Source organism: Melopsittacus undulatus, chromosome 12, assembly GCF_012275295.1.
Source record: "Melopsittacus undulatus isolate bMelUnd1 chromosome 12, bMelUnd1.mat.Z, whole genome shotgun sequence".
Lineage (NCBI taxonomy): Eukaryota > Metazoa > Chordata > Aves > Psittaciformes > Psittaculidae > Melopsittacus > Melopsittacus undulatus.
In genome coordinates this window covers 13,352,206-13,374,830 of record NC_047538.1, presented here as the reverse complement: position 1 = coordinate 13,374,830, position 22,625 = coordinate 13,352,206, and the positions used below count along the sequence as shown (strand labels likewise).

Genomic DNA, 22,625 nt, shown 5'->3' with positions numbered 1-22,625 from the left:
AAAAAGTACTTCTGTTGTTTTCATGTTACTAACTAAATGTAACTTCAGATACACAGTTCCTAACTGTAACTTGCGGTATTGAACAAAGGGTGAAGAGAATGAAGGATTACTCTGGTCCTGTGTCTTTGCTCTGTTGTTCAGATGGGTGTGTTAGAAGATCTAATATGCTCCAGAAATAGGTGTCTGGGCAGTAGTGCTGTAGCATTATTAGATGAAAGCAGTTACCCATTTGTTGTTGACCTTTTAAAGATTATTCCTTGATGTCTAGCTCTTACACCAGAAAAGAAATTTCCCATGGTTGAAGGAAGATACTTCTGTGTGTGTTGCTGTTTCCTCACCTTGCCCTTAGCTTAGAAACAGAAGTGCAGTCAGCTTTTCCCCGTGCAGAGTCCTGACAGTCTGTTGGCAAAACTTGGCTGTTGGCAAAACCCCAGCTAATTTGGTACCGTGGCAGTTAAGTGGGCAGTGCTCCACAGGGATATTACAGTGGCACTTCACAGATTCGGCTTGACTTCATTGAGGTTTATTACCTTCAGCCAAGAGAAAATCATGATTAGTTTAATTTCCCTTCTCAGCACTCCCTGGAGCTTATTAGCTTCAGCTCAGTGCCAGACCCCATCTGCCTCTGCATTTGAGCAGCAGTGTGTCTAGGACAGTAATTTAGACAGCTGGGAAGGATGGCGCGGAGAGCCTGAGGGGTTCTGCAGGAGTCAGTTCACCCTGGTAGGGCTGGAGCTAATGAACAGTGTTTGAACTGAGGCTGACTCAGTGTAGGGCTATTAGATTACCTCTGCATCCTGCACTCCACAGTCTCACTGGTATTAGGAGCATAATGCTGATACACCTGAGTTGCCTCTGCATGCATCTGCCTTGGGTCCAGAGGGTGGATTAGCTCAGGCACTGTGCTTCAAGAAAATAGGTAGCTGGTCTCCACACTTGAGCTTGCACTCAGGTGCAGTGTTCCTGAGTGATGAATTTACACTGTGTCTGTAGTGTGCCTGTATCCACAGCCTGGGTATTCAGAGTATGCCCTGTGAACCCGGATAAATTGCAGATAATTGAGAGCTGTAAATGCATTTACAGCTAGATCTTTGCAAATGTCATCTGGTACTTTGGAAAAAAATCTTCCATTTTCAGCTGCAGAATTGTGCATTTAAACTAAAATATTGTATCATATTATTGAGCCCAAGAATTTAGATTTCAGAAACAAGCAGATGTTGAAAAGATAAGGAAAGATAAAGATAAAATAAGATTAATAATTTGAAGAGAAAGACAGCTTCAAGAATATTGGAAGTGTCATCGTGTAATACTAGTCTATAAAACCTTCTATAGGTGACCTGTCTGCTCAAGCACATTGTATTACTTGTGGCGGAAGGTTGTGTGCAAGAGATTAATATGTAGTTAAGTCCTTTAAGAGTAGTCAGAGTTTGAATTATGAAGACCAGTTTTGGGTTATTGCCAATACTTTAAAAGCTAATGAAGAACACAGGAGGTTGTTTTGCATACTGTTAAAGTTAGTGTTTTGTTAGTGGTGTTAGATGTGATTCTGTGTGCAGCAGCAGGAATAACATGCTTTTATTAGAGTATCCTGTGATTCTTACATCTTCCTTTTGACATATTTGTCTACACTTTCTAGAAATTTCAAACTTTGTTCATAAATTTGTACAGGAAAAGTAGTGGAAATGAGGTGTCTGCTGTGACTCAAAGATGATTGCTGTGACTCACAATGTCATTGAAATGCCTTCTAAGAATTGTCTTTACTCTTACTGTTTAGGGGTTTGGCTCTTAATAAATGGTACTTTGTTCTTAGCACAGATCTTTTAAGCAGAAGAGAGTTACCATCTAATAGTTAATCCCAGCACTTACAAACAAGTTTCTTACATGAAGAGTGACAGAATTTTGCCTTGTGATGATGTGCAGTGTTTTTAGTGTCAGGAAAGCCAATCATTATGAGAAACTTATGTACCGTGCATTGTATGCATAAGTAATAGAATTTACAATCCTAGATGTTGAAAAAGGAGCAGGTAGCTAAAGTAAAAGTAAGATGATAACCTTTATACAAATTGCAAATAGGTGAATGCTTTGTATTTTCCATTTATAACAGCAAAATTTCAGTTGAGGAAACTCGAGTTAACCAGTGTGCTGAGGAATAGGTGTGGCTGGTGGGGAGAAGTCACTCTTACTAAAGTTGAATAATGAAAGTGGATGCTTTTTATCTGAGGAAAATGCATAAAGGAAATGACTTACCAGTTAATAGAACTCTCCTGGTAGTATACAGCTTCCTAAAACTTCAGAGGCAGATCACAGTGAAGAACTCTGTACCCTTCCGTAAATCTCCCAAATGAGATTTACATCAGCAGCACTTCTGCCACCTCAAATGAATTTTCATTAGACATAACTGGTGTGCTTTGATGCTGGGGATGCACACACAACATATTGCTGTTGGATGTTTAAGGTAAAATGAATGTCTTTGCTACCTACACATTTTTTCATTTAAATTTCATAGTGGAACGTGTTAAAACTGATTCTTAAACGTCAGTAATTAAGTGTGGGTTTTGTTTTGGTTTTGAAATGAAGATCTAGAATCCCACTACACAGATTATTCTTGGTGAATATGTTTTTATTGACTTTGAAATGTCTTCCTGGAATGTGCTCTTTTTTGGTTTGCTTTTTAAGGACAGCATTACCTTTTGTCTTTGGCATTCAGTTGCAGGGTTTTTAAGGAATGTTTTAGAGTAAAAGCATCTTCCAAAATGTGCTACTGATGATATTTTTTCTTGTAATGTTGAAGTTAAAGATAGCAACTTGCTTCAGTGTTTAGTAATTTGGGATCAACCCAGCCACTCTCCTTGATGTGTAGCCATCTGTGTGATACTGTTCATACTGTGAAGTTCTCTATCCATTTCAGTCAGATTTTCATTAACTGTCCTTTCTTTTTTCACAAAGTCCTCTCCATTACTGTTTTTCCATGTGGAGGAAATGAATGTTTGTAAATTAGGGTAGAAATTCTTTGGTGCCTTTTTTTATTCACAGGGGTGACAAAAGGAACTTGGTGTGCAGTGGAAAGCTTTGAATGATCTTCAGTCTGAAACATGAAACTGATATCTAATCACATTGATTAAAGACAAGAGTTCATAAATTAGTATAGGAAAATAAAAAATGAAACCACTTCACTGCCATTCCAGTGCCATTGAAATTACTTGTGTGAGATGGGTTTACAGAAATATGGGTAATATTGGGTTGTAATTTGGGAAAAATACATGTAGTGCCTTAATGTTGTTTTCATCATTAGCCTTCAGAAAGCTGGGTAACTTCATGCAATCTTCAGCTTCCAGATGTTTTTCATTGGTATTTGTGATGTTATAGGTTCAGGTACTACAAAAAGAACTTGCAGCATCCACTTCTGAAGATACTCATCCGTACAAAGAAGAGCTGGAAACAGCCTTGGAACAGTGTTTTTATTGTTTATATGGTTTCCCTAGCAAAAAAAGCAAAGCAAGGTACCTAGAAGAACATTCAGTACAGCAGGTAAGATATGTATTATTTAATGTTAGGGGAATATCCTGAAGTGTTGGAAAATAGACCTTTGTTTGGCTTGAATGCCAAATATTATATTTTGGATAATGATTGCTTTTATTTCCTTGTAAAATTTATGTATTTTACATATTGCAGAAAATAATTTAAATAATGTGGAAGCCTTTGTGAATATAAAGGTATTTAAAGTGAAATACCAGTGTAGTCTTACTCATAGTAGTGTGCCATTTTGAAGCTATTTACAAATCAATCTTATTGAGCCATGACTTTCCTGTTTTCAACAGACAAGACGGTCGAGTTTGAGGAAAATTAGAAAGGAAAAAAGTCAGCTTGAGAGAAGAAAGCTTTAGCAGCCAGCCCTGCAGTTTATGAGAATGAAAAATGTCACTGTTAAAAATTATGCAAGTAAATTATATTATAGCTTATTTTGAAATCCATCTGGTAGCCTTTTAGCAGAAATGTGTGAAATTCAGTTGAGTTTGGGAGAACATCTACAGAGTGCCTTGGGAAGAGCATTGAAGTAATAAGAAAGGGACAGAAACAGCAGGTCAGCAATCCTCTGCCTTGAAACAGCACTGGTTTTGTTCAGAAATCTCAGATGATTTTTGCATTTACCAGATTCAAGTGATCATAGAATTATAAATTAAAAACAGTTGCATACAAGTAAAATAATTGTCTGGTTTCATTGAACTGACATTTTAAAATACATAAATACTATTATGTTATTCATTGAGTATTTGTGAATTCAGTCTATAATAGACTTATCTGTTGGAAAAGAAAGATAATGAAAACATGGGAATAACAAAGAAAAAAGGATGTATAAGGAGATTACCCTCTGCCCACAGACTCCTAAAATACATGTTACATTTGGGCAATTCTGGATGAAAAATTTCTTATTAAAGTCACTGATAAATTGATGCTTAGGTATGTGACTTCCCCATCTTGAGCACAGAAGCAAAGCTTACTGTAAGGAATAAGATGAGCAATAAAAAGAGAAAACCAGTCCAGCAAAGGAAAGTGTAATTTATTTTTTCCTTTCTTTTGGTTACTGTTTTCAAAAAAGAAAAGTGAAGGGAAAATGTGAAATAAGTTCTTAAATTAGAGAGTTTGAAGATTTTTGGGTCTCAGAATTTTGTCTGATTCCCATTTCATTTATTCTAAATGGAGTTTGAAATTGAAGGTGTGGAGCTTTTCTTATCCATATCTTACCCAACATCTGTGTTGCTCAGGATATTTTCGGCTGATTCTTGCTTAGAAACAACTTCTAAGCAAGAAGAATGGCTATTTTTTTAGTGACATACACTGAATTACAGTCCAAATACCTTAGTCTTTTAAATCAGTGTGCTGTATATTATAATTGTGAGCAGCATAAATTAATGGTGCCTTTAGTTGTTTTGTTCTTGGGAGGTTTAATTGGTTTCTTGCTAGAGTAATATATTTGCATGAACAAGAATAGTCATAGAAATTCATCAGTAGACCGTGGAATTTGAGATAATTTTATTTTCTCCTCTCATCTACGTCCCTCTTCAGGTTGACCTAACATGGGAAGATGCTTTGTTCATGTTTGAATATTTTAAGCCTAAAGCTCTTCCAGAATTTGATAGTTATAAAACCAGTACTGTGTCTGCTGATTTGGCCAACCTTTTGAAGAAGACTGCTACGATTGTTCCTCGAACAGACAAGCCTATGCTGAGCCTTGATACTGTATCTGCCTATATTGAAGGAACCTGCAGCAAGGTATAATTAATTGCTTTTAAAAAATATTGAGAAGAGTAAAAAATGTTGTTATTTTTACATTGACTTTGAGATAGTTCGGGGAATTATTTATTCTATGATGTTGGATTTCCTCAGATAATTTAATTTAAATTAAATGACACCTCCAAAGTTTAGTCTTGGAACGGCAAGAGGTAATATTGATTAATATGCAGTCAGTATGAGATGTTCATTAGTGTTTGTAAGTGCTCTGTGAATCTGTGGAATGCTGTCACTGTCTTCAGATTCTACCTTCACATTCTGCAATGAAAAGGCTACTTTCACTACAAGGAAGAAGCAAGTGTGCAGCTCCTTTAATGTGACTGTTTCATTTAACATGAACCTTTACTTTTTTTTTTATTCTCAGGTACCATCTCTCCCAGATGGTGCAGACTATTCTCCACCAGTGGTGACTGAGTTGTACTATCTTCTGGCAGACTATCATTTCAAAAACAAAGAACAGTCTAAGGCCATTAAATTTTACATGCACGACATTTGTATTTGTCCGAACAGGTCAGTATTATTGATTCCTGCTGCACATCATTCATTCTTCTCACTTCTTTCAGTACTGACAAGCAGACAATAAAAGATACTTATTTTTGTTGCAGGAGTTTAAAAACCCCAAACTAAAAAGCCTGGGATCCGTTATTATAGGTTTATTGTATAATGAAGTGCATCAGTAAAACAACCCAACAAACAAAAGACAAAACAAAACCTAGTGTAAAGTATTTGATTGTTCTGAAATTATAGCTGATAAATGATAAAATCGAGAATATCTGGGAAGGGCAAGGACCAAGTAATATGTCTTTTGCACCTTTTGTTCTTTGTTTTGTCGTGTTCATACATGACAAGGAATGAAAAATGTCACTGTTAGTAGCATAGCTATAGCACAAATAGTGTGCTGTAGATGATTAACTGTTTAGACTGATACCTTTCTAAAAGTGTTGATCTTGCTGCAAGTGAACTACTTAAAGAATACAAACTCAAGTAAAATATTTCAGTGATACTTAAACGTCTTATTTCTTTATAATTTTTAACTTACTGAAATACCACCAAGATTAAGCTCTGCCATCTTAAAAATAAAACATGTTTTGAATAAGTATTCTCAAATGAAATTAAATAATCTTTCATTTTACTGAAGGGTTGGCATATTAGATGTTAGCTTTCATTTTAGTTCTCCTTGAAGTTGAGAGCTCAGGGTCAGTGACAAACCCCTAGTTTGATAGATTTGAGACAAGAAAACTACTTCTAAATCCAGTCACATATCAGAGACAAAAGGGAAGGTGAAGGCACAAAGCAATTTTACATGTGAAATCTACAGAGGAAATAGCTGTAATTTAGTGTTAATGAATCTTCTTGTCTGGGACCTCTGATTAGCAGATTGCTAAAACTTCTGTTTGAAGCTTCATAAAGAAATTGCCACCCCCATTTTTCTGTGGCTTTGATATTTTTATACCTAAATTCATAAATAAATGAGTGGAATGCATTTCATTTTGTGATGTTTTGTTGCTCAGAAGGTGCTTTATGTGGTAGCATAGTATTTTTATCTTAGTCATATGAGATACTACAGCTTCACATGTCTTTTACAGTTCCCTTTCCATTCCCTTCAGGAATCCTAACTATTGAGGTCACTTGACCCAGAAATAGGTCTTCAATTGAAATCAGCAAGAAATTACAAGCAAAAAAGTTAGAACTTTGCTGTTAGAATTACGGTAAAATTGAAAAATTCCAGGGCTGATGACCCCAGATGTCAGGTGAGATTGTGGAATACAGAAACTGCTCTTCAGACTGTATCGTCAGTGATCTTGTAAACACGGGACTAGATCCTGAACAGTCCCCTCAGTAAACAGTCTTCATCGTTTATCAGAATTTTCCTACATTGATGCATTTTAGGTTTTGTGATTTTATGTTGGAAAATGATGATGAGGATAAAGACAGTTCAGTCTAACAACACAAAATACTATAATGGCTGTCTGCTGGCCTACAGAAATGAAGGGTGACAGTGTTTGGACAGGACAGGGTGGTTACTGAGAAAATAAAATTAATGGGAGTGCTGCCATTACAAGTACAGAAATGCTATTTTTGTGTGGCAGATAAACCTTGTTTTATTTGACTTTCATGTGTGACATGACATTTGGCACAGTGCTTTAGTAGGAAACCATATTTAATAAAATCTGTTTGATTTAGGATATACTGCCTCTGTTTCACTGTGAAGGGAGGAGGAGATGCAGAGATCTTTTTTTAAGAGACAGTATGCTGGAAGGAAGAGCAAAGATATAACAAAATTAATCTTCTCTGTGCCATTCAATGTACTGTTAAGGGGGGAAATGGTTTATGTGTTGTGCTCTTGCTTGCATAGGTTTGATTCGTGGGCTGGCATGGCTCTGGCTCGAGCAAGTCGTATTCAGGACAAGTTGAACTCTAATGAGTTGAAAAGTGATGGTCCAATCTGGAAACACTCTACTCCTGTCTTGAATTGCTTCAAGCGAGCCCTGGAGATTGACAGCTCTAATCTCTCCTTGTGGATAGAATATGGCACCATTTCTTATGCCCTACATTCTTTTGCATCTCGACAGCTTAAGCAGTGGAAATCAGAACTCCCCCCTGAAGTTGTGCAGCAGGTGGGATCTAACTGAGTGCACTATGAAGTTTTAACTATTTAAAATGATATTTTCTAACATAGCAACTGCTAAAATGAAATATTTACATGCTTTATACCAGATATTAGACTGTATAGCTACTTAGTAATATTGGAAATTCTAATATTCATTCATATGATCTGCTGGTGTCAGCATTATTTAAAGGCTTTTACGTTTTCCTGTGTAAAATTAATTTGAGCCTGACCTTTGAATTAACTTTTGTAACATTCTGGATAGGGGAGAATTACCTTATCTTTCTGTAAATGTCACAATATTTCCAGGAAAAGGTGAAATGCATACATATTCATATAGTGAAAAGATCAGGAATTACTCTGATATCTGTGTCACATGTCATCTCTTATATCTAAAGACATCCTTCACCCTTTTCTGTGTTTTGAAACTATTTACTTAAATAAAAGATCAAAATGAGGAGATAGAATTTTTGTAGAAAAAGTTACAAATTCATTAGTTCTTTCTGCATGACAGTGCTGAAAATGTTGAAGTTTATTGCTAAGACAAAGTGAGCCTTTCTGAATCCTCTCTGACAGGGATAAATGTTGCTAGAGGAAATGTTTTGTCTGTCTTTTTTGACCAGTAAACTCTAATTCTGCTTTAAGTATTCTCACTTAAAGATATTATCTAGTCCACAACTGGAAGCAGAGTGAAAAAAACAAGTGCTGTTCCTGGGTGTCTGTTATAAGTTGTAAAAAACTTTGAGGGTTTGAACTGTAGAGAAGTGGTCCTGTGAATGTCTTTTGTTTCCAAGAGAATGTATTTATAGCAAGGTGATGTGTCTTGTATCTGAGCGTTGAATTTCCCATAGACACTTACATAGTGTTTGACCCTTTAAAGAAGAAAGGTGATGTAAGCATGCATATTAAAGGAGAATGTGGTTTATTAAGTATATTTGAAATGACAGCTAATTATAGGGGTTTCTTTCTGAGGGTTATTACATCCAAGAGCTGCAAAACTTAACTAGTCAGAAAATTAAGTTATTACATTTTAATGCATTTGATCTATTGAAACTTTGGTGTTACTGTTTTGCGGCGTCTTGGCTATGAGGGACTTGCTGAAGAATTCCAGGGTTAGTGCTGGAGTTATTTCATATTATCAGATAAAAGGTACAATACAGAACAGCTATCTTAAGTTGTGGATGAAATTAGAATGTTTATTTAGGAGTACTTGAATCATAGAATCATAGAATCAACTCGGTTGGAAAAGACCTCTAAGATCATCAGGTCCAACCATTTCTCCAGGACTGCCAAGACCACCACTAAACCATGTCATTAAGGGCCTCAGCTATACAATTTTTGATCTCTTCCATTTGAGTATATTAAACCCACATATTTAATAAGAAAAGCTCTATTATAATAAAAGATAAATTGGAACAATATAAGCTCCATTCATCAGTAATGTGTTTCTCATACATAAAACCTTTATTATTCTCTTCTCATTACGAAATATTTAGGAAAAGAAAGGTTGTGTTATAGTTTTCGAAGTGCAACAAGTGCTGAGGTTACTGTTGTAACCCAAGAATTTAAATTTATCAATTTCTTTTTCAGAGAGAGAAAGTGACATGTATGCATCTTTTGATGTAGTTTTTTAGGTGACTATACTGTCAGTTTGGTTTATGCTGCTTGTTTTAATTTCTTTGAGACATGGGGGGGGTATTCTTGCTATATTCAGCTCAAAATTATATGCACTGCGAGACATAAAATACGTTTCTTCGCAAATGGTAATGGTCTGTAGTGGTTCTGGCAGACTTTAGCTGCAGAACAGAAGTGTCTTTTATTCTTTGAAACGTTAACATAATTACAGCTCTGAAAAAATGGGAAAAATTTTGTAGACATATATATTGGTTTGATATTTTTCAGATTTATATGCATATTCTTACACTTCTGTCTTACTGTTCTGGTTATTTGTGTCAGCAGTTACTGAAATGAACAAAAACCTATCCATAAACACATTTTGTGTGTTGTCAGGGTATATTTGATCACTTGGATATGTTCAGGTTGAAAGTGTTTTAAATGATATACCTTGTTTATGCAACTTTATACACAGGAATATATTTCTATAACCTTTCACCCCAGCACAGTGAATTCATGTATTCTCAACACTTTGCTCAATCACAGATGGAAGAGCGTCGGGACAGTATGTTGGAGACAGCCAAGTTGTGTTTTACGTCAGCATCTCGCTGTGAGGGAGATGGTGATGAAGAGGAGTGGCTTATTCACTACATGCTGGGAAAGATTGCAGAGAAGCAGAAACAGCCTCCTGTTGTCTATCTGCTGCATTACAAACAGGCAGGCCATTACTTGCATGAGGAGGCTGCCCGATATCCAAAGAAAATTCACTACCATAATCCACCAGAACTTGCCATGGAAGCGTTGGAGGTAAAAGAAAGTTAAATATGTAGGTTTGAAAACCTTGTTCTCTACAGATAACAGAATGCCAGTTATTATTAGTTCATATTATTAGGCATAAGTACATGGTGCTCTGCACCTGGGAACATTTACAGGAGTGACTGGAGAATAAAATGGGTCATGTTAGTCAGCCTGGTTTTGTTTAAAAGACAGTTTATGTATACAGTCTCAGTATTGGACAGGCATACAGGAATCCCACTTCTGGATTTTGCTGTACTCAGTTAATTAGTCAGCTTTTATCAAAATCAAATGTGTAGGTTTCAGAAGCATCTCATATCTACAAAAGCAGAAGTTCATGTAGGAGTTGGAATAGTAATCATGCCTTTGCTTTTATTGTGTTGTCTGGTAAAAATAGTGGGTCTGGAACATACTCAGTGGTGCTTTGCCACCAAGCAGACCAGGCCTGCTATCATTGTTGTATTCCATAGGTTGCATAAAATTTTTACAGTGTTCACTGTCTTGTAATTTATAAGCAACTTTGAAAGGCAAGAAAAGTCCTATTCAGGTAGGTTTAGGTAACAGATGACTGACTTTACTGACTTCTGTGGCTTTTTCAGAGAAGAGCCTATTCGTACTAGGTTGCAGAATTATGAATTCTCTACTGACCAAATGGACTTTGGTGTTTTCTAGGTATACTTTCGACTTCATGCTTCTATTTTGAAACTTGTGGGGAAACCAGACTCTGGAGTAGATGCAGAGATACTAGTTAGTTTCATGAAAGAAGCTTCTGAGGGACCATTTGCCAGGGGTGAGGAAAAGAACACCCCAAAAGTTGCAGAAAAGTGAGTGTTAATTTCCAGGAGTATCCTTTGAAAGCATACTGACAAATACTGTATAATAAACTACTGAAATGAAGCTGAATGAAATATGAACAAAACAACATGATTAGAATTAATTCTAATGCTTGGAGTTTTCAGGTATTATGAACAGTATTATGTATTGAGATGTTCTCAATAATTGGTCCAGTGCAGATGAGAAAGGAACAAAAGAAAACAATTTTGATCTTGTGACCCATTTTGAAGCCACTGGTTTTATTTCTTAATAAATTCTTTTTTTAATCAACTAATAAGAATGCCTTTGTTTTAAAAGATAAGAGACTTTAGTCCTCATCATTTGTCTCATTAACAACTACAAAATAAAGAATGTTTTACTCTTGACCAGTGACAATGCAGGGATATAACCTGTACTAAAAATTCATCATTTACAATTTGTTAGTAAGATTTGACGACTGTATTGGAAACATCATAAGAACATGTTGTTTGTCCTTTGTGTGTGTCCCTAGTATGTTAACACTATTCTTTTTCTTGCTTGTCCCAGGGAAAAAACTTGCATGATTGATGAAGACTCTCACTCTTCAGCTGGAACAGTGCCAGGCCCTGGGACTTCCCTCCCCTCCTCCTGCGGTCCAGGTCTGACATCCCCACCTTACACAGCCACTCCAGTTGACCACGATTACGTCAAATGTAAAAAACCCCGTCAGCAGGCAACGCCGGACGGTACAGTCCCTGTTCTCAATACTGGCAGCACAGGGAGGTGCTCTAATCATGGGGGGTTTGAGCAGGAACGATCAAACTGCTCATTTTAAGGAGGGTGATGGGTCTGTGGTAACACGGGCAATATTGAAGCTTATAACCTTTATAAATACAGTGCTTTAAATACAGTGAGAGCTTTAAGTACAAAATTCAAAGTTGTCACCTGCCACCATTGGCACCTATCACTTAAGAGGAATGTTGATAGGAGCATGCAGCTCATTGAATTTTCAGTGATTTTTTTTTATTATTCTTTTTTTTTTTCTTCAGAGCTAAATGTCTGCCTCATAAGGAAAGATGTGGGCTTAGTCTTTGAAGACTGGACACTGAGTGCCTGTGTGAAATAACCATGTGAAAATTTGAACTGTCTGAAACAAGACAAATTGTTATAAAGGCAAACCAAACCAATGTTATCCTTTTTTGCAGGAGGCAGGTGGCAACTATTTTGAATATATTGTGTATCAGCACGAAGTGATTTGCATGACAGTGCAGTAGACTTCATCTTTTAATTTTTCCTTATCATTTACAATGACTGGTTAGCAGCTCATCTCTATAGAATATGAAATTACACAATAAATTATTGGCTTATGAATGCAGAAGGTAGGGTGGTATCACAGTGTTATTGAAGATTTTGCAATATACGTGTATAGTAAAAGTTAAGTTACTATTTAAGTAACCTGACATTATTATTTGGCTAGGAATTTTATTCTGATTCTGCTTTTCTAGCCATTTGTTTATCCATCTGGATCTTTATAAGTATCAGCACTCAAAGAGGAGTAAAGTATCTGCAATATATACCTTAGTATTGGTAGAATGTGTCAGGCCCCACAGAAAAGCTCTGCTTGATATGAATTTATTTCTGGAGGGTGGGCTGCTTCCTACTGTCATTATATGAAGAATGGTGATTTTTAATAACTTTGACATAGTTTGGAGATAAATGTTCCTATGCCTGGAAACTCTGCAAGGTGAATTTCCCTAGCAAATAATTCTTGGTGAAACTCACAGATCCTTCATTGCTTTCACTAACTAGAGAAATGTTCATTTTGTTTATTCTTATATTTTAATCAGGAATAATTCATTGGACTGTTTTGATATCACATACAGTATGTTAGTGTGAATGGATTACGTAGAGACCAGGCTCTTATATTAGCCTTTTGACGTTTTTTGACACAGCAAATGCAGAAGGGAGCAAATATTTAAATATTCTCTAAATAAGATTCTCTGTGAGAAGCAATTCTGCTGAAGATAACATCTGCTTAGGTCCTCAAGACTGTTGAAATGTTCCCAGGAGACATATAAGCTAGATAAATATTCCAGTACATGTCATTAGTACATTCACTCAAAGCAAGATACTACAGGCTGTGACATGCTAATTGCCTGATGGCAGCAAAGTTGGCTCTTTAGCAAAGCCTGAAGGTGTGAGCCAAGGAATGGCTACCTCTGCTGGGGCTGAAGTAGCAGTTCTTGGGTCTGCTAGCTTAGCCTAACTAGGATTGAGCTTTGCTGCTGTCAAGTAATTAAAATTGTGAGCCACTGAAAGAAGCAGAGTTAGGGGGGTCATTACAAAAGCTGTGTGCAGCCATGACAAATAAAATTGCAAAGTACTGCATCATTCATGTTTTGTAAGTTGCTGGCACAACTAAATTCTGGATAGAGCATATTGGAGAGCCCCAGGAAACTGAAATATTTGCTTTGAGGCAGTTACAGATGGAAGGAGAGCTAACAGGCTGAACCACACTCAGAAGTCTTTCACTTTTATATTATTACGTATACTGTGCTCTTCTGCCTGCATTTGCATTTTACTTGTGTTAAAATCTGTACCTTTAAAGTAAAATGCTCTTGACAGCTTACACTTAACATCACTGAAGAAGATTGGTGCCTGCTTTCGCGTTGTGCCATTCCTGAAAACAGCAAGAAAATACCCATCATTTGACTACTCTGTAGAGGTTCTTTTTTAACCATTCCTACAACAAAAGAAACTGTCTGTATCATTCTTCACAGAAGAAATAATTTGGCCTAAATTCAGCCTAAGTATTTCTTCTTTCTGAGGCCTGGCAATACTCTTATTTAGTCTTAACTCTGGTATCGATATTGTTCATCATCTATGACATAAATTAAGAGCATTGTATGAGTCTTACCTACAAAGTTCTCTTCTTATGTTACAACATGCAAAACATGCTAGTTGGGATCACTGTCATTGCTGACCTAGGAGAACTCTTTTGACCATTTTTGTGTGTTATGCTTCAAGGAAACATGTCCTGTGAGGAGGGAGAGGAAGGAATTGGGATGGTTTGTTTTAAGGAGGAGAATACTACTGTAACCTAAATAGTTTCGAAGGCTGTACAAAGAGTTAGAGGCTTTCTTTGTCCATGGGAGACAGAACAGGTATTAGACTTAAATTGCATTTTCAATCTGGACTAACACTATTAGGAAAGTGTTAAAGCTAGAAAATACTACTTAGAAAAAAAAAAGGTGAAACACTGTAATATGTTCCTGGGCGTAGTACAACACTGCAACACTTCAGCACTAGAAGTCTTTGAAAAGTGACACTACATCTGCCAGGGATGATGGAGCTGCACTTTCTCCTGGTGGAGAAAGGAATGGACCAGATGAACTCCTGTGGTTCCTTCTGAGCCCTGTTATTTTCTATTAATGTTATGTTTTGGGAGTGGTGTTTGGTTTTTGTTTGGTTTCAGTGCAAGTTATTTTTTAAACAAGGTACCCAGCAATGTGCTTTCTTGTGCAGCAAATTATCTCATTACCAGCAGGAGAGAATTACTGTACCAGACATCTTTTCTTGAGAACAGTGGGACTCTGATCTTCAAGCATTCATAGGTAAAGCTGTGAGGGCAGACATATTTCAGTTACATTATATTTAAATGAGTTGTTATAGTTCCATAGTTCTCCATCATGTTTTCCTGGTGAAAAAAGAAGGCCAGGATGTGCAGAAATCACTGTTAAAGCTGAGAGTATTAAAAAGCTTCATATCCAATGAATGCTGGTAATACTAATTTAAAGTCATATATTTAATAGAAATAGGAGAAAGGAACCAATAAATACAGCTTGTAAATAACTTCTTTTTCAAAGAGACAGAAGTATTGCTGAGTGGCAGCTGTTATTTGCTGGCTGACTAGCTGCTGTCATGTGTGTAAAGTAGACAGCTTCCTTTCTCTTTTCTTGTCCTTCCACTCAGCAACATCTTTTCCTTCCTTCTGTTAATCCTGTCTTTCCTGTCATCACCCCTGCCTGTTGCTGTTTCATAACTCTCCAAATTGAAAACTGGCATTTGATAGTAGAAGCCTGAGAATTAAATTCCCTTTATTTTCCAAGAGCAAAGTGGGAAACAAGAAAAAACAGGAATTCAGGGGGGACCAAGACTATTATTATCTGGGATGTCACCATACTTGCACTGCTAAATAGCCAGTGTTATATACCAGACCAGACATGCTTATTGTCCTCCTTTATACAGGCTTGGATGTATTTAGTCAGTAAACACCAATTGCAGTACAGACTTCAAACAGTTTAAATGTACCTAAATTTTGTGCTCAGAAAGTAGTAAAAGTACTTAAACCCAAACAACAACAATCAACCAAACAAAAAAAAACCTGAATGAGAAATTTGTTTCCCAAAATGTGGACTGGGAGACTGTTGTGAGGTCTTTTTTGCTGTAATATGCCTTCATTGTGTTGATACCCAGTTCCATATTGTGGTGGTATTGCAGGTGATGTATTCAGTATCCATTGCTATTGCAGTGTTAAAATGTTGTGTTGTTGAAGTCTTCATCCATGTCATGTAGTATGTTGTGTGTAGTTAGATGTAATCGTCCTTTTTTGTGTTTGTCTTTGCTGATTGCTTTTGCAACCAATATTGCCCGTGCTGCCTCTAACCTTTATACAAATCTCTGTTCCCCAGGCATCCTCTTCCTGCTTTTACCTGTCACGGCTTGCTTTTAATAATTGGCTAAACCTGCATGATACACTCACTGGGAAAGGCTACTTGCTTCATGCTTTGGGAGAAGTCTCACTTCATAGTTTGCTGGTCTGTAACCCTGCAAATGTTATGAAGATGCACATTTTTTTGTAAACAGGGGTTCTCAACATCCTCATGAGACAAAGGTGATCTCTGAGAAGCTATATGCACCAGGTTATCACTCACACAGAGCTAAATAAGCTTCTAAGATGGAGTGGACATTTCTGTCCACGAAAAGAACCTCTACATTACATTTTGGACCATTAAAATCTTACCCTTCAAAATTCTCTCTCTCCAGCAGTTTAAAATGAAATCTTTCAGTCTGCACTACATACATACCCTTTTCTGGCACATGGTACTGTATGTTCATAGGGACTGCATACTGGACCACACTGAATAACGAATCACATCGAGTTTATTGCAGTATGCTCCTTATTTACCTTTCCCCAATTTAATCTCTCTTCGATTAGTAAAAATATCACACTGGTATTTAGGGTGAGATTATGTAAAAAGGATTTCACTAAATAAATGGAACACTGATGAGGTACTCTGTTGCTCTGCACTTGAAGACAGAAGAACACAATATAGGACTGCAGGTTACAGAAACATATTCAGTGCTCAGTGCAGCCAGACAAAATGCAGACTCTCATCTTTGACTCATAAGAGAATCCCTTTAAGCATTCAGAGGACTTGCTGCCCTCAAGAAATTAATTTGCTCCCATGTAAATCTCTGCAATTCTTTTGTTTTTAATAATGTGCAAAAGTGCCTTTGATACAGCGCTGAATGTTGCCTTCTGTTATGGGTGGAATCTGTCTCAAGAATGAGAAGTGTGTGATACGTCATGTTTCTGACTACAGACCAATAAAGAAAAATGCTCATACACATAAGAGGGGAGATATGGTGCCAGGCAGGGAGGACAAAGAGAGAGTCTGTACCTCCACTGCCTGTGAACAACCCACCTTTATTGCATGAGATCTACTGCATAGATATTTTTTATCTATGTTATGCAGAGTTAGGATGTGACTTGGTGCAGTTGCCAAGAGTTCTGCATTACATACTGCAGGATTTAGGTATTGACAGAGCTTTTTTATTACATTAAGATGCATCTTGGGTAGCCTAACAAATGATAGCTGTTTGAGAATCTCCAGTGATTCTGTAGGTTCTCTATGCAATTTTTAACTGTATGTAAGAGTTAATCTAAAGATTAAGGGGGAATTAAACCCCATTGCCTCTTGCTCTGTACTTAGTGAATATGAAGAGCAGTTACGGTATTTTTAATTTGGGTAATTGTATATACTTGGAAATTCTCCTTATCATTTTGAAGTCCAGTTCTCCCAATGTTTTTCTTATATGCCATCTTGTTTTTTCTCCTCTCCTCTGAATTCATTCTAGTTACTCGGTGTATTTTTTTTTTTAATCTGAGTCCCAAATAATTAAGACACTGTAATTAAGCTTAATTTTCATTAGTGCTCAGTAGAACAGGAAGACTCTCATGTATTTTTTCTGTTGAAGTTACTGATTATACATTCAAGTGTTTTAGTTTGCTGAATTGCTTTTACAATAGCATGATATTTTGGTCATTTCTGGTTTGAGAATCACTAATTCTCTACATGCACATGTGAATATATGTGCTGGGATAAATACATACACTTTCTGCTGCTGGCTTGTTATCTTTTAGGTATGTAGAGATGGATTTAGTTATACTCAGATAATTCTATGGAAAATGAAGGCCAGCTGGCTAACAGCTTTGACCTTTTATCCTGTGTAGAGTTAGGTACTACACTTTGTTTTCTATTCCCTGGAACTTTACCCATCCTCTGTGACTTCTGAGAAATTAATACTAATAACTGCTGGCTGCTGCTAATTTCTGAAATACTCCAGTGTTTTTCATCAAGCCCACTTAGTCTGAAAGCAACTATTGCATTCAAGAGGTCTCTAAAATAATAGGAGGTTGTCTCAAAAGTAGAGTCTTTTCAGTTATTAGAGTCCAATGTTAATATCTTGAAGGTTATTTTTTATATAGTTAACATATTGAAAGAAAAGGAGAATAAACCTGCATATCTAGACCTACCCTTTTTTTAGTAGAAACTTTAAATCAAAATAGCTAGCTAATTGTCAGGAGATATTTCCATTTGTTCCCCACAGGGAAAACCTTCCCTGTCATGCATACATTTGAAATTTAACATGCTAAATCATTGTCTGGTTTTGCATGCTGAGAAGTTAGTGTAATTTCCTAGTGATCTGACAGCACTGTTGCATATTGGTCTAGCAGTTCTTGATTTACATTCTAATGCTTCATCTGTCATAACCCGCACATCAGAACTGACCTCCAGGCTTATGGCAACATTTGGAAATGGGCAATTTTATTTTTTTTCCCTAGATGAGTAATTCAGCTTCTTTGCCACAGATGCTGAAACTTTCCTTAAGAAAAAAAAGTCAAGGGAACTACTGTCAGTCTTTTTCCTGATGTCAACTGGGAGTTCAATAGTACCCATTTGTACCACAGAAGGTTATTAAAGCTTTATAAATGAGTCATTTAAAGCTTGACTGACCTCTCTTCAGAAGCCTTCTCTTCCCATTCTTTATAATTATATTCTTTCCATATAAAACTTGTCATTATTAACCAACTATATAACTTCCAATTAGGAAGCAAATGCTGTTCCCCTATTCTTTTTCAAGAGAGTTTTATTAAGATCTGTTCACTGAAAGGGAAGGTTTTCTTTGTGTGGTGGTGAAAAGCCTATGGAGTGCATCAAATCTGGTTTAATTTTGTTGGAATCCTAATAGGCAGAACTTGATTTGCAAATTGAAGGTTTGCAGAGGGATTTTTTTCTTGATAAAATAAATTCATAGGAGGCCCTTATCTCTCTCCTGAACAAGTGCAATTCAGATGGAACAGAAGAAATTTAATTAAATTATCAGCTCATCTCAAAGCAAGGGTTTTTGCTTTTTTAAGATTTTCTTTTTTGATCTTATCAAGAAAAGGAATGACTAAGAATGCCGTGGAACTCCCTAGACAATAGAGGTAACATGCCTCTCGGTTAAGTTATTCCTGTATTTTCAGCAGAAACTGGATATTAATCCTTCGGGCTGCAGAATTGGAGACAATTGCCTAGATTAGAATTTTCTGTTGGATACTGAATTATGTTGGCACAATATTACAGAAAATGCCAGTTTTCCATCTCACTGGGAATATGCATGCATCGTCCTGTTGGAGATATGAAGCTGTGGTTTTTAGGCATGCAGGGCTGCCTCTGGATGTAAAAGAACTTGGGTTGTATCAGGCAAGTTCCAGACATGGGTGGAAGTTTTTCACATGGCTGTTCTGAAGTGTGACTTTTATCCCCCATGATAAAGTCATGATCAGGTACCACTGTAACGTAGTCGGCAGCCAGTGTACACTACTCCAGTTTGTCAAGGCAAAGTCACTTCTGTTCTACTGTCTATTGCCTTGACATCCAAGAGTTTTTCTGTCAACTGGACCTAGGTTTTTGATGGATTATTTGCCATATCAAATCACCTTTCAGAACATTTGGTGAACAGCATCTAACACCTGCAGGATAGATGGCGTCAGTGATCACTCCTGTAAGTCTTTGCCCTCTAATGATACTGATTTTTCTGTCCTTCATGAGTAATTTTTACCAGTATTGTTGTTCATGGCCTTCTCTTGTCATTTGAGCTTTGCTTGCGTCAGACTCAAAATTACACTGGGTGGTTTTCAAGGGAAATGGCACAGTAAACCCAGAAATTTTAACGTCCATACTAGATGAAATATTGGGTCCTTAGTCTGTTTTTGAAAGTTGAGCATCATTTCTTCTGAATCAGATTCCAGGGTAATATTCTAGGAAGAAATGTGGTGGGGCAGGGAGCTCTCTATTGCATTAGTGTTAAATAATACCTAGGAAAGAAGACTGGGGTTTTAATTTCTTAGCACAAAGAGCTGAGATGAAAATAATTAGTAGTCAAAAGAAAATACCTTTTAGACTACAGAACTGGTGGTTGTTAAGGATCCTGTATTGCATTTGTCAGAGGTTTGCAGGGTGGTTGCAGTTCGATGTTGCTGTTACTGAGATGCAAGTAACAGCTTGATGAGTGTGAAGTGGTGCATTCCTTCTTTATCTCTTTTGCAGAGAGGAGTCAGGATAGCACTGCAGCAGTGCTGTCTGATTCCAGTTCCACACAGGATATGTTTAATGAGCCTGCCAGTTCTCAAGACAGCCTAAGGAAGACTTACACAGAGAAGAGGATTTCTACTACCTGTGCTGATGCTGTGATACCCAGCAAAGAGACCCTGGGATCTACGGAGGAAAAGAGTATGCCTGATTTAATAGATAGTATCAGCTGGTATATTATCATTAAAATGTTTCTTCTGGCATGCAGAAGGACTGGAATATGCTGCAGTGAGACTGAGGATCTTAAGTAGGCGTTACTGCTGCATGTATATGTAGCTTAAAATAGGAACTGTGCTTTGCTCCTGTGACCATCATCCCAGTTTGTACTACCTGTTAAACCTTATAAAGACAAGAATAATGATAAACTGATGTCTGTGGTGGCCCTTTGACCGGCTTGCCTTCTTCTAGGTTTTTATTTACTCTTTTTCTCAATGTTTTCAATCTCTAAATAATTTAAGGAGTAGTCATTAGAAGCTAATCTCAAACAAAACATTTTTTCTTTTCTCTAGGTATAGATGCCCTTTCTGTTCTAGCCAGTAACAGCTTGATATTCAGTACATAGCAGAGCACAGTTAGTGAAATTAGATGTTTTATTCCATTGGATACTTTATTTCAGTGGAGAAGTGGAATTACTGTCTACCAGTTTTCTCCATATATAATAGCACTAAGTGTTCTGTATTCCACTGGAAAATTTGTTTCGATATCCATTAACTGGAATTTCCCTTTGTCTGATGTTTGCACAGTTGGATGTGGCAGTGGATAAAGAGGCTGGATTTCAGTAGGAAAGACAAACAAACCCAGTGTATGAATTTTGCCCACCTTTCCGTGCTGTGCCTGTTTGAGGCATGTTAAGTCTTTTTTACCAGTTCATGCAGTGTAAAAAATATCATCTGCATGTAGCAGGTATGTGTTCAGCAATAATGAAATGTGGAAGCTCCAACTGCAACGCATGTTTTATGAAGTAAGATTTGGTATCCTCTAAGAAAAGATGGGTCAGTTGAACTGAGTTACCATAGGTAGAACTGTAGGTCCTACATTGTCCAGAAGACCAGGTTAGCTGCTCTAATCAGTCTGTCCAAGCCTAAATTATGTTCTGGAATTGTGTTCTTCTAGGTAAATTGTTAAGAAAAATATTTTACTTGGCAGGATGACTTTATTTTCTGTTCTTTTTCCCTTTCTTTACAGTAGAATTTTACTGAATTACACCTCTATTTTGTTGTTTTCTCCCCCTCTCCCCCATCTTCCAACAATATATAAAATCCTGCATTGTGTAAGGTGTGCTCAGGGGAAAACCTAAAAAAGACAATGGAGAGATCAGTCTGTGGCTCTGCTGATGAGCTGGACATTACTTACTCATTGAACATTAGGAATAGTCATAATTTTTCTCAGGAACCCCTCAATATTTCTGTCTGTGCTTTAATGAAGAGAAGGATTACCATTTGTTGCATTTAATTTTTATTATTTTGTATATTTTGTTTGCCAGTTTATAATTTTCATGAACACTTTTGTCTTAATGTTTCAGTTGCAGGGAAGTCAGAAGAGCTGCTGGTGGAGATCTCAGAATCTTACCATCCTGCTGAGCCTACCAGCCAAAAGATTCTGGTGGAGTCTCAGACTGCTGCTGGCAATCCCATCAAAGCTACAATCCCCACACCCTCACAGTGGGACTACAAAAAGAAAGCTGAACCTAGTGGAGATACATCTGAATTTCCTCATGGTCTTCCAGCAGACCTTGAGGAGCAGCGGAAGTTCCTGACGGAGCAGTGTATTGCCTCCTTCTGTCTGTGCCTCAGCCGCTTTCCCCAGCACTACAAGAGCCTCTACAGACTGGCTTATCTGTACACATACAGCAAAACACACAAGGTGAGCAGGCCACTGGCACAAGAGCTGACTAGCTGTGTTTGTTGCTTGAGTAAGCAAACTGTATTGTCATTCATGCTAATTCAGAAGTCTCAGTGTTAAAATACAGCAGGTAAGTTTGTTTTCCAGTTTGGATTGGAACTTTGCTTTGGATTGGAACAGCTCCTAGATTGTCTGATTCATGTGTGTGAGGCCAGTTGAGTTGAAAGCTTCTTTTTTTATTACTGAACTAGGTAATTTTTGTCATTCAGTAGAGAATTACCTTTTAGATCTGTTACATAAACTAAGATGTTCTCACGATAACAGTAGCAATTATTTTACTGAATAAGTGGACTGAAAAGACTTGGAAGCAGAAATTCATCAGTATTGGTGTAAACACAGCATGTGACACAGACTTTCTGGGTATCTTGGGTCTTTGTAGAATGAAAGTTTTCCTGCTGTCAGAGAATAGAGGTTATCTTGAGTAAGACAGTTATTTACAGCTTTGAAATCACTAAGTGAAAGTCGGTCAGAGATCCTGCTGTTCATGAGCTGGAGATTTTGGATTATCAGGAATAACAATGATTTGGTGACTGTAATAATACCAGTTCTTGTTTGAGGGGAAAAAATAATGTGCTTCCTTCAACATGACCCTTCTTTATATAATTTTAAAAGCATTCTGCAATGAATTATCATTGGTTTGGTTTTAGAATTATGTCTTTTACTTCTGCATATTTCAGTTATTATAATCATTTTCCTTCTGAAGT

The 22,625-nt window shown here is 37.0% G+C and overlaps 1 protein-coding gene across 1 annotated transcript in view; it reads left to right on the top strand.

The window, feature by feature from the left end:
* Positions 1-22,625, top strand: part of CABIN1 (calcineurin binding protein 1) — a 106,676-nt gene that overhangs the window by 16,463 nt on the left and 67,588 nt on the right. The window contains exons 19-27 of the mRNA XM_031047787.2: positions 3,367-3,528; positions 5,065-5,271; positions 5,654-5,799; positions 7,646-7,907; positions 10,058-10,318; positions 10,979-11,130; positions 11,666-11,844; positions 19,978-20,160; positions 21,542-21,882. Coding sequence (XP_030903647.2) covers positions 3,367-3,528; positions 5,065-5,271; positions 5,654-5,799; positions 7,646-7,907; positions 10,058-10,318; positions 10,979-11,130; positions 11,666-11,844; positions 19,978-20,160; positions 21,542-21,882 — 1,893 coding nt within the window. The remainder of the gene's footprint in view (positions 1-3,366; positions 3,529-5,064; positions 5,272-5,653; positions 5,800-7,645; positions 7,908-10,057; positions 10,319-10,978; positions 11,131-11,665; positions 11,845-19,977; positions 20,161-21,541; positions 21,883-22,625) is intronic.